This window comes from Polypterus senegalus, chromosome 8, assembly GCF_016835505.1.
Source record: "Polypterus senegalus isolate Bchr_013 chromosome 8, ASM1683550v1, whole genome shotgun sequence".
Classification (NCBI taxonomy): domain Eukaryota; kingdom Metazoa; phylum Chordata; class Cladistia; order Polypteriformes; family Polypteridae; genus Polypterus; species Polypterus senegalus.
The window spans coordinates 172,736,389-172,749,438 of record NC_053161.1 but is presented as its reverse complement, the minus strand read 5'-3'; the positions used below and the strand labels follow the sequence as shown (position 1 = coordinate 172,749,438).

General features: G+C 39.4%; 1 protein-coding gene across 1 annotated transcript in view; it reads right to left on the bottom strand.

The window, feature by feature from the left end:
* Window positions 1-3,574: 3,574 nt before the first annotated feature.
* The window catches only part of LOC120534706 (zinc finger protein 420-like), a 63,999-nt gene continuing 54,523 nt past the window's right edge, over window positions 3,575-13,050 (bottom strand). The window contains exons 4-5 of the mRNA XM_039762292.1: window positions 11,980-12,353; window positions 3,575-7,259 (exon numbers count right to left, since the gene is read on the bottom strand). Of these exons, the coding sequence (XP_039618226.1) occupies window positions 6,466-7,259; window positions 11,980-12,353 (1,168 nt within the window). The 3' untranslated portion in view covers window positions 3,575-6,465. The remainder of the gene's footprint in view (window positions 7,260-11,979; window positions 12,354-13,050) is intronic.

Here is a 13,050-nt window from a genome sequence, read left to right as displayed (position 1 = left end):
GATAAACAAGCGATGTCTTGCAATACGAGTAGTATGGATACACTTTGTTTGCTGAGCGTTATGTGATCACAACTGAGTTGATGGTTCTTCTCTCTCCTTATCTCGCTCGCTCGCCCAGCGCATCTTTCTCTCTCATCTCGCTGGCCCAGCGCATCTCTCTCTCTCTCTGGCAATCATCTCCTATTCTCCGTCTGAGTCTGTGTGCCTCACTCATATAGTCAACATCTGTTTACTACAGCATTGTGACTGTGTGTGTGTGCGCTGTGAAGTGCGAGTCCCCATCTTGCGCCCCAAAACACGAAGCTGAGTCTCAGTACTTTAACACCAGCTTTATTCTGCGCCATCACCACCTACTCAAAGCTTCATGATGCTCCAACAATGATGGACGGATTAAAAGGCAGAAGTCTACGTGACCATCATCATCATCAAGCCCTTCCGTGAGAATCCTAAATCCAAAGAGGACTGTTTCATTTATGTGAGGTAGAATGTCCAGAGGGGACTGGGCGGTCTCATGGTCTGGAATCCCTACAGATTTTATTTTTTCTCCAGCCGTCTGGAGTTTTTTTTGTTTTTTCTGTCCCCCCTGGCCATTGAACCTTACTCTTATTCGATGTTAATTAATGTTGATTTATTTTGTCTTATAATTGTGTCTTTCATTTTTCTATTCTTTAATATGTAAAGCACTTTGAGCTACTGTTTGTATGAAAATGTGCTATAGAAATAAATGTTGTTGTTGTTATTCAGCTTGAAACAGCAACAGCGCTGTTATTTATTGCAGCGGGATCTTTATAATGTTCCTTGTATGACCCATTGACGACAGGCGCTTATAGCATGTCTGCGATCTTTTTGGATGCGCTTATACGGCGAACTGCTGCAGCGCTAGGAGACTGCGATCGCTTTGGAACACTCTTCCGCGTGTCTTCCTGTTGGGTGGAATCCCACATGAGTTTAAAAACTCACACCAGCCATGATTCTTTTTAAAGGTAAAGTGCAGGTTAATTTGTATTATGTATTTTACTTTATATTTTGTATTAATCATTTTTATATGAATAGTTTTGGGTTGTGGAACGAATCATCTGAGTTTCCATTATTTCTTATGGGGAAATTCGCCTTGATATACGAGTGCTTTGGATTGCGAGCACGTTTCCGGAACGAATTATGCTCGCAAACCGAGGTTCCACAGTATAGGGAAAGTATTGCAATGGTCCGAACCGTTGATGTCGAGCTTTTGATGAATCTCTACGTTTTAGACCTCCCTGACTGTCTCTTATACAGAGTATAAGGAAAGTATTGGATTGTGAGTAAGACAAGCACAACTTTTTAATACATTTTAACTTGATAAACGAATGAGGTCTTGTAATACGAGTAGTACCTATACGCTTTGTCTGCTGATCACAACTGAGCCAATGGTTCTTCTCTTTCTCTCACTATGGAATTGTGGGTAATCATCTCCCATGCTCGGTCTCTGTTGGTGTGACTCACTCGTTTAGCCATCATCTCTATGAGCGTATGCTGCTTACTATAGCATTGTGACCACGTGTGTGTGCATAAAGTAGTTTTTATTTTGTGTCCAAGTGTAGTGACTGTTCTTTAGTAATGGTACTAGATTAGGGAGATGTGTAAAATGTGGGAAAGAGTGCAAAATTTTGTAGAAAAGCACCACTCGAGTAAGGCTGTAGCTGTGTGAGCGATGAATCTGTTTAACGAGAATGCAATGTCACATTTCTGTGAAATCCTCAAAAGGAGGCAAAAGCAACTGGATTGGTTAGGGTTATAACCCTAATTGGATTGGTTTCCTTGTTAAAGTTGCGAAAAAAGAGAAAGATTCCAGTGAGCCAACAGATAGCAGTGATTCCGTTAGTTAGAGTGAAAGTCGTCCTACACAATAACCCTCCTCCTCCTCCTCCTCCTCCTCCTCTCCCTCACACCAGCCACAATTCTTTTCAAAGGTAAAGTGCAGGTTAATTTGTTTGATGTATTTTTACTTTATATTTTGTATTACTCAGTTTTATATGAATATTTTGGGTTGTGGAACGAATCATCTGAGTTTTCATTATTTCTTATGGGGAAATTCACTGTGATATACGAGTGCTTTGGATTACAAGCATGTTTCTGGAACGAATTATGCTCACAAACCAAGGGAACACTGAATAGGGAAATTATTGGAATCCTCCAAAAATTCCATTTTGAGATGAATCTTGACATTTTAGACCTCCCTGAGTCCAACAATACTATTTTTGGAATTATGTCTGTATGTGTGTGTAAACACGATGACCTAAGTGAAAGCGTACTTGTTAACCATATTTTGCATACATATATTGGGTGCAAAGCGTAGATTTCGATCAACGTTTGGTCTGTTAACTGGAAGTGGTACTTTACCTTTTATTCATGCAGCTGCAGAGTACGATTTATTCAACTTTTATAATAATTGTTGAATATATTCAATCAATTTGATTTTGTTGTTGATGGTTCTTTAATGTACAGAATATAAAATATAATCACTGTCTTGCAGTTTACTCCTCAAATATCCATCCCCATATCTGAGTATACGAGAAAGTTGAGGGGTGACCACTCCCAATTTTTTTCTGATACATTCAGGGGTTTATATTATTTTAGTAGATAAAATAATCTTCCAATCTTTCAAACCAGCCATAGGAGGACTGGAAATATCAAGACTTGTCAGATGTGTAAAGAAATGGCGTCTCCTCCTATCAAAAAAAGCAAGACAGAGAGTGAGAAAGGGCAGCTCAAAAGGGGCGACACTAACATGAGGATGACAAACAAGTTAAAGTGCATGCCACTCTTCGGTCTTGTGTACTAACGTCCTTTACACTTTTTGAAATGTGCAATGATAGTCTTCAATAAGCACACCAGTTTGAATTTGGAATATTTTACTTACAAAAATGCAAAACACACAAACTGAAAGAGAAATGCAATACAAAAATCAGAAAACTAACAACATCCGTGCATGCCCACAAGGAAGATACACTGTCATGAAGGGGACAACAACAATCCAGTCGAAGTATGTTTACCATAATAATGAGCTTAATGTGTACAATTAGTTACTGATATCTGGCCCATCTAAATGTCACCTTAAAAGTTTTGGATGAAAACGTAACTAATTTAAGATCTTTAGCATTCTTTTTTTTCCTAGGAAAACTGCTTTCTCTCAGTAGAGTTCTTTATTAGTTCACTTTCCCCTTTTGTATTCGTTATTATGTAGCCTTTGTCAGAATGCCTCAAATCCCATAGACTTACCACTGTTTATAAGGTTTTGTACTTTATAACTTCTTCCCACCATCCCTTCTACATCTATGACCTCAGGTAATAGAGTAAAACAAGCAGGAGTTAATTTACAATTTTAAACAATGTATTATTGGTAATATTCATAAAATAATAAGAACAAGCAAAGTACACATGAATTTTGGCAACCATACAACCTGATAAATGCGGATGTGTAGTTTCTAAAAAGTCTCAAGTCCTCGTTTTTAGTCAGCTTTCTTCAGGCCGCATGCCTGTCTCAATATGGCTGCTGAGCTGTGCTCTTCATTGTGTTGTCTTTTTCATGGTAAATGTGTGTGAGAGAGAGAGAGAGAGAGAGAGGGAGGGGTGAAGCAAACAAATGAATAAATTCTCTGTCCAACCCCTTATACCAATAAGGAGTCGTGGTACAGAATGACCTCTGATGCAAAACCAATCCCAAACAGCCATATTCCAGATCAACTGGGGGGCACACAATACCTCTCATACCTTTCATCTCCCAAAACCATTGGTTGAGCTGATGCTTGCCAGCCTGGTAGTTTGGCCTCCATGGGTGGGGGTGGTTAGGTAGTTGCTTTGTTTATGGCTTTTAGGCTCTCAGTCCAAACATGGTCACCCTTGCCAAATGTCTGATGCTCCATTCCCAGCGAGGTGGTCTTCCCATCCTGCAGAGAATCACTTGCCAAACTGGTTTAAGGCACCCCTTCCCCCCCGTCCTAAAGACTCATGGATGGGGCTGATCTTTACACATCAAAGCATCACTGTTCACATGAATAAACACTAAATATTGCATTTGCTTTGTCTGACTTACAAATAAAGACATGCAAAATATTTACCAACTCATCTACAAAATTTTCCACCACAGCAACTAATACTTAAACTCACCAATATTGATCACCCATCTTTGCTACCCACGTATTAATACTGAAACCAGTCTTAACAAATCCAAATCATTTGTTCACAGGTAGTCATGTTGTTCTTTTGCTTCCATTATCCAGGCCCTCAGTATCCTCCTTGGTGTCAGTAGGTCATTAATTGTCCATTCTAGAGGGGCATCTTTCATTATGCATAATGGCATGGGACCCCAATGCTGTTCGGTTTTTGTTTTTTTTTGTTTTTTTCTTTCTGCATCTTCCTTTCGATCAAATCAGACTGTGTAGATGTGTATACTTGCAGGAGTGTTTGTCTATAATCGGTGTGTTTTTATTTTTAAGATTGTTAAAGATCTGCTCAGCTAGCACACAGGCTGGTCAGGTGACTTGGTCAATTCAGTTTTGCTTAACACCTGTAGTTCTCGGCCAGAGGATTTGTGGGGAGCTGCAAACTATGTGACCCTAGTAACTCGACTCCTCTTCCTAGGAACTGTACTTCGCTTTACTTCAGGTACTGACTTGTTTCCCTTAAACATCAGGTTGTGTTGTTTAACAAGATCCTCCCTCTGTCTCAGTGAGGTCCAGGGGACGTTCTTCATTTCCTAGGCCACTCTGTCCTTCTACCTTTGTTTATTATTTTCTTGGCCCTCTGACCTTCCGTTATCCATTTTGGACACAAGTGCTTCTGTTCTACCCTTTTCTTCTTTTTTATTTCTAGTTTTATACCATTGGTCACTTGAAGACCTGTGTACCTTTTTAATGATTTCCGAGTCACTTTCAATCATCCATAGCTTTAACTGCTCAAAGCATTCCCCTTATTGATGGTCTACCATTGCTTGACAGCAGGTTTCATTTTGTTTTCATTCAGTTTTTTAATGTGTTGAGTCACGTTTGTCCACTCCCAAGCTCCTAATTTATCCTCTCAAGCACGCGTTTTTTCAGTGGATTTGAAATATTTAGCACGTTAACAGCAGCAAATTGTGTAATTTGTGTCAAAACCTTTCTGTATGGGAGATTCTTTAACTTTTTCAGCTGACAGGTTTAAGGTCATACGCCATCTTGTTAAGCTGAACACGAGTGCAGTGTTTTCTGGAAAAACTGAAAGGCAATGCAAAAATTCCAAAATGCAGTTTTTGATTTTCATAAAAAAAAATAATAACCTTGACTTTGTGATAATGATCAAATAACCTTTTTTTTTTTACATGATCATTTTGAAGAAGAAGGGATAGGGGAAAGCAACTTTTATTTCTTATTAAAAAAAAAGGTTTTCTCAGTTAAGTAGCAAAAATAAGAGTGTGCATTAACTTCAGCTGCCGCTTTTTAGCAAGTTAAAAAAAAAAATGTAAAGAGCTCCGCTTAGTTGCAAAAAATGGACTCTTGCAAGGCTATCTCTGCTGCTTTGTAAAATCTGAAAACAGACCCTCCATTTAGCTCTGGTTATATGTTGGACACTTTACAAAGAAATCATTTTCAGGATAGTGAGCTATCTAAAAGAGCAACAAAATCAGCAAGAAACCGTGGGCTTTCGGAGTCTGGACGCACTACGTGCACTCTTCCCATTTCAACTTTGGGCGTGATGTAGTAACCAGGCTGCCATTTCCTCAGCTAAATCACATTGGTGCTAAACTCAGGAATCTCACGCAACTGCTGCTACAAATGCAAATGTCAGTCAGCTTTCTTGTGAAGCCCCCAAGATTAAAAAAAAAACTAAAAGCGCAGGATGTGGTTGGCCACATTGGGGAAAATTCAGCAAATGAGCCAACCCACAATGTTTATTTACGCTGAAGACGGGTTCAGTCAATCAGCAATGCGCGATATCATTGACCATTGGCTTAGCCCTAAGTCCAATTGGAAGTCATTGCTGTTCAAGTCCAAGTCCATTTGAAGCCTTTTGTTCAAAATCATATTTATAACTCGAGTCTGACCGAGTGCAAGTTATTGGACTCAAGTCTCCTTCCTTTTCTGGCAGTACATCATTTTCAACTGTTGTATTTTTGTCAGAAAGTTATGTGATTTCACTTTTTCTAAGTTTAGTTAGTCTCTATTCCAATGCGGTGGGACCAGGAACACTGCACATCGGGACCGTTACCACAATGGGGTTGTTCACTTCATCTGAAGATGTTGCACTACTGTTACCACCTTTGTCCTGGTCTAGGAAACTAGTTTTGCCTGATGAGATTTAGCATGAAGTTACTTGTCAAAATTTTGAGCAGTTGAACCAGATGACTCCTGCCTCTTTCTCCTTCCAACTCACTCCTCAGGGCTTCTCTCCACTGTGAATTCTAGTTTGTCTCTGAAGAGGACTCCTGTCATAGAACCATTTGCTACATTCCTAAGAGCAAAATGGCTTCTCTCCCATGTGAATTATAGTGTGTTTCTGGAGACCACTACTGTAGCGAAATTTTTTGCCACATTCTGAACAGCAATATGGCTTTTCTTTCTTCAAATTCTTTTCGGTGTGAATTCTTGAGTGTTTCTGAAGAGTCCTCCTGTCACAGAATTTTTTGCCACATTCCAAACAGCAAAATGGTTTTTCTCCAGTGTGAACTCTAGTGTGACTCTGATAACCACTCCTGTTACGGAACAGTTTGCCACATTCCACACAGCAATATGGCTTCTCTCCAGTGTGAATTCTTGTGTGGTTTTGAAGAGTACTACTGTCAGAGAATTGTCTGCCACATTCATTGCAGCAATATGGCTTCTCTCCAGTGTGACCTCTTCTGTGGCTGTCCAGAGACCCCCTGTTACAGAATCGTTTTCCACATTCCGTACAGTGATATGGCTTCTCTCCTGTGTGAATTCTCTTGTGGCTCTGAAGATAACTACTGTCACTGAATTGTTTGCCACATTCAGAACAGGAATACGGCTTCTCTCCTGTGTGTATTCTTTTGTGGCTCTTTAGATTGTTATTGTGACGGAATCGTGTGCCACAATCCGTACAGCAATACGGCTTCTCTCCAGTGTGAATTCTCTTGTGGCGCTGAAGTTGGGTACTCTCGCGGAATTGTTTGCCACATTCGTTACAGCAAAAAGGCTTTTCTCCTGTGTGAATTCTATTGTGGCTCTGAAGGGAACTCTTCCGACAAAATTGTTTGCCACATTCAGAACAGTAGTGAGGCTTACCTCCTATATATAGTTTAAAAGAAAACAAAAACACAATAATTTCAGTTCAATTATGTGTTGTGATGGTCTTTATATGAAATGAATTTATATCTTACTTCTATAAACTCCACATTGAATGTTATTTACCAGCATATTGTAGACCAGACACAAAAAGATACTCGCAATGACCACGACAAATCTAAAACCCATCTCAAAAACAAGGAGAAATTAAAATCAAAAAGTGTGCCCCTTTAGGTAACAGCAGAGGGAACAACAAAATCGTCAGATGCAAGACATCAGTTTGTGGAGGACTTTGTGGCCATGTGAGTCAGACATACCGCTCGAAAAAAATGACAAAGATGCGTCCTTTCTTTATTAAGCATTGTAAACATGGAGGCACGATGCCAGAAAATGACAGCAGTCTTCGTCAAACTCATCTGACCCGTGTCTTTGAACGACATATGGATGAATTACTTCAAAAGATTTGTGGCAAGAAAGTACATGTTGTAGTTCATGAAACCACTGATAGCCGAGACCACAGCGTTCTCATCATAGGGATATGTGAGCAAACATTTGGCGGTATGGTAATTCTTTAATGTTGGCAGTTCAAATTGTAGGTGATGTATTTATTGTGAATCTTTTAACCGATTAAATTACAAAGGTATTTAACCGGTATTAACAGTCTTTCCTGTAGAAAAATGTTATTAGTGAACGGCACTGGTTGTTAATGGGTTCCCTTTTAAAAATTAACAACGTCTCGAGATTTAGTAAATGTTTTCTGTCACAGTGACGAGGCACACAAGGTCCACATTTGACTCTTCCGTTATAAACTCGGCACCTACAGACCTGGGCAGAAGAGCAGCAGGCGCCTCCTCAGATGCAGCGAGCCCTTAAAAGTGGGTCTCTCTTTCTTTTTTTTCTGTTTAATTCCCAGATTTAGTGTTTTGCGGATTAGTTCGTTTTTACTGTGTAATTAATTATTTTAAGATACGCAGTAGATGAAGCAACAGATGTAATGATTCACGTTTTCAATCTGTGAACATTTAAGAATCATTAGAAATAATTTACATAATTACAATTACACGTACTGAAGACCAAGACTTTCTGGTAGACGTTATCTTTATGGAGAGATTTTCACAGGCAGCAGCACTCCAGTTCCTTCACAACCACCAGCTGAATCTGAATGACATTTTAGCAGTGGTTACCCACAATGCATCACACTGTCTGAAAGCATACCAAGAAGTTTTAAAAGGGGTTCTGCCTAACGGTGTACATTCATCCTGCTTGTGTCATGTCATCAGTTTGGTGGGAGAGACCTGGCAGCACTACAAATACTTTATTGAGGCTGCATCACTAGTGAAGTCCATAAAGTCTGCCTTCTTCAAGAAGCCCCGAGGCAGGAAACATCAGGTGGAATAGCTGCTTCAAATCAGTAGGGTACCTCGCTGAACATAGTCAACTCTATAAAAAGTTCTTTCTGTCTGAGAACACATCAGCTCAGGCTGTAACAAATATCCGAGACCCTAAAAGTGAAGTTCATCTTCATCTCAGATGGATGCATCAAACTAGAAATGGCTCTAACAATTCTGAACGGCACTCGCTGGCCTACTGCAGTCTCAGCATACAGCATTGTGGAGGATCTGCTGGGCTCCTACCTGATGAATGGAACTGCAAAATAAGGTTCAGTTGTGCTAGTGTGTCATTTCATTAAAATGAATGTAAAATGAAATTTCATGAATGTTTGTTTTTTTGTAGCTGTTACTACTTTCTTACAGTTTAAAAAAAAAAAAACGTAAAAACCCAAAAGTCCAAATCAAGGAAAAATAAAACAGTTAAAACCGAAAATATAAATAAACCAGTAACGGCATACTGCATGATAAAGTACAGTGAATACACTTGACTTGAGCATTCCTAGTTTTCATCCTCTTTCTCCGTATGTTTAACATTCGTTTGCTCAGAGGTTGACGCGCTTGCTCCTTCCTGAGCAGCCCTTCTTTTCTCCACCCTAGCGGCCCGCTGCTTCTCTTCTTTCATCGGCATCTTTTCACATTAAATCTGATTAAGTTAGTTTTTGTGTTGCAATTACGTAGTACGTTTTCTTTAATTTTTCACTTAAGCTGGCACTTAAGTCTTCAATCTGCCTCAAGAATGATTAGCGAAGGTGGTAGGGAATGAGAACGGTGCCCATACGCATGCGCCGCACAGCCGAGAGTTGATTCTACAATAAAATAAAATAAAAATAGTAATAATCATCACCCCGAAAACGGATAGTAGATGTCACGCAATACATGTGTACCAAATTTCAAGTCAATAGGTGAAACGGTTTGCGAACTACAGGTGATTTAACCCCTTATCAAGCGGGGTCATTTTTGCTAAATCGCCTGTAATTCGACCTCTCCAAATTAGAATCATTGCTGTTATTGAACTATCTGGAGTATAAACACACGTTTGGTCTCTTTGTAAAGGTAACATTCTCTAGTTTCACCCTTAGTAGTCAGAATCACTGTAGGTGTGACTGATCAAAAGTTATGTACATTAGAACTCACAGAAAAAATGAATTTTTTTTTGTTCTCGTCTAAGTTTTTTTGTGAAAATAAAGGAAAATAAAGCTGCAGTAGGTAGGTGGGGACAGAATCACACTATGTACCAACAGAATAACTTGTTGACTACTCACATTTCAAATTTGAAAAGAATACCTGTAAAAATGACATTTTTACACCAGTTTTTATATGGGCATGTCCAGGTGCTTTTTAGAGGGACCTCTGGTTTATCCATTATCCACATTTTGGAACATATGGAAAAAGTGTAATAACTTTTGAATGCTTCAACCCACAGATATCAATGAGGGCTCTACTGAAAGCTTACACCTAAAGGAATCTATATCTACACACAGTGTCACTCTATTAGTTATGGAAATTCATATTCCATACTAAAAACAATAACAAATACACATTTCAATATAAAAATAGTCAAAACAAGTCTTATGGGCCAAAAAAATATATATATTTTATTTTTTATTAATAAAATGCACACAAACTATATACAATTTTTACAAACTGTTACAACACAGCTCAGCGTTTTTCCATGTGCCACTGATTGTAGCAATCCCTAGCAGGCAGAAAGCACAAGGGCGTGTCACATGTCGCTCTCTGCCTCAGACATATCCATTGTCCGATTGATTACTGTGACGCCGCGTACATGTGTCTACGACTTAATCAAGAGTGTATTTACGTTTATCTGTACGTTTATCCATATTTAAAATGTGAAAAAACTTGTTGAAATCACAATAAACAACCACGCACCAAGTCTGCAGACTGGCACAAATGCCAGCTTCGCGCAGCTCCGATTGGTTTTGTTTACAAGTTGGCATGGCAAGTTACATATACATAGCTGCTCATTGGCTTTAAGTTTAGAGTGTCACTCACAGCATCCAATCAAACTGGTAGATTCTACCAGGGTTTGGAGTTGTGCGTCATCGTTCAGCTGTCTGTGACACTCGTTGGCTATACGAGGTGCCAGTCACCCCAGACCCTCGTAATTGGCCAACTTAGGTGTCAATCAGAAGCTAACACTTCCGTGTAACATGCTTTAGCATGGTTATTGCCGACAGAAACAAATTTACTTCTGATATGACCAATAGAAATGAAAAAAAATGTCGGAGCTAGTCTCGAGTTAAAAAACGTTTTCTGGAGTTTTTGTCCCTTTGAGGATCTATCGTGTGTTTTGGACCTAATCGTTTTACTGGATTATATTCCCTGGAGCCTTACGGACAGAATGAGATCAATATTGCTCGGAAATATTGATGTTTGACTTGCAGAGAGCCTTCAAAGGTAGTCAAAGGTAGGAAAAGTCAGCTCTTAAAAGTATTTACTTCTCTGTAAAAAAGATTTAGTGTCAGTGCTGTGGTTGTTGTGTGTCAAAATGGTTTATATCATCAGAAAGACGAGACTCTGAATTTTCATTTGATGTGTAGTGTGTCGAGGTGCATGACAGAGGGGCATGCACACATGGCTGTGACGTCGTCCAATCGTCGTTATGTACTGGGACCGGTACGTGTGCATGTTAATCCTCGACAGACAAACTTACAGCCACAGTAGCGTATTATATAAGAAGATAGGAATTTGTGGAAAAAATAAAATGGATTCTATAGGGCCTTACTCACTCTTTGTGTGGACTAAAACACATCATTAGTCCCCCATGTTATTAATCATCACCGCCGGTACGCCTTTTTATGTTGGAAGGGTGGACATTGTGAGTGACCATGTGACTCTTTTTTAGTTGTCTACAGAACAGAGACAGCAACTCACATAAGGGTATGAAAATTCAACGTCAATCACAGCACTTGGAGACAATGTTTGGAGGTGAAAAGTATACGGTGGAGTAAACCACGTCAATGAGGCTGAAGGGTGCCATGGAGGTAGACAAGCAAGAAGGTGAAGCACACAGCTGGTGTCATTTGAATATGGCTAAATCACACAAAAATATTTAGTGTAAAATATCAAAACTCCTAAATTATCAACATGTGATAATATTTAGGTAGAAGAATAAAACATATTTAGTAATTTTAATGCTTTTCATGTGACAAATTAACACATACCATGGTTGTGAAGAAATAACTTCAACTTGAAATATACTGAAATTACCACTTAAACCACACTGAAAAGTTTTATGTAAAGTGCATGAGACCTCCCTTTTGGGTCTGTAATCACAACCATAAAACGTAAGGCTTTTATTTCACACTTACTTTTGCTGGACTGATGCGTACGTGGTGGTTGCCCTTTCCGAGTTCTGACAGGCAAAATGTCCTCAGACGTCTCTGTGTCAGGCTGCAATGATTCAGACCTCAACTTGACGTCGTCATCCATCATGATTTCCCGTTGGTGCGTCTCGATGCTGACAGACATCTCCTCTGCCTCTCCTTTAACGTCTACAGTTTCCATCTTATAATCCTCCTCCTTGACCTGGGGACACTCCTTGTTAGGGTGAACAGACTCCTCTTCCCAGTCCTCTTTTTTAATATTTGCAATAGTTAACTCCATGGTATTTATTTCAGCCCCACACGTATCCTCTTTCACATGCATCTTGGCGTTATGGTAAACGGCAGCTGTTTCTTCCTTTCTGTGAAAAGGACAAGAGTTAATCCCATTGTAAATACACCAATCAGATGTAAAGATATTGCTGTTTCTTTGTATAGCACTGCCTCAGTGACAGTTTGTTAATTCAGACATTTAAGAGAAAGACCCAAAAACCTTGAGGAGAGCCACCTCACACAGTTGGGGCCTACCAGTACTCACTTCTTAGCTTACCTGAAATGTGTTTAAACCTACAAGTTTTGAATCTCCGGTGTCTGGATTTGCTCCATAAATAGGGTGGTCCAGATCTAATTATGCAATTTTCATTACGCTATTACTTATTAAAAATTTATTACAAAGAGAAAGCACAAAAAATTATTTTTGTTGCCGATAGAAGGCAGCACCTGCACTGCATTCCAAAATGGTGGGGAGACGGTTGTCAGTCGAACAGCAGGTGCGATGTGTTTGCCATTTCATAATTGCATAATTAGATCTGGACCACCCAGTATTATTTTAACTGAAGACGTGCTTATTGAATTTCAATGACAACCTGAGTTGGTTTGTCATGTGGTGGGTGTGGCAATGCGTCTGCTGCCAGTGGAATCAAAGCAGCAACATGGGATTTATTAAATCAAACTTAACAGTGTGAAAATCAAGAAGACCTTATCATATATAGCTGTTATCACTGACATTAGGCAGCATAATTTGGTGTCTAATAAAGTGACAAAGCAGTCAGTATGCTA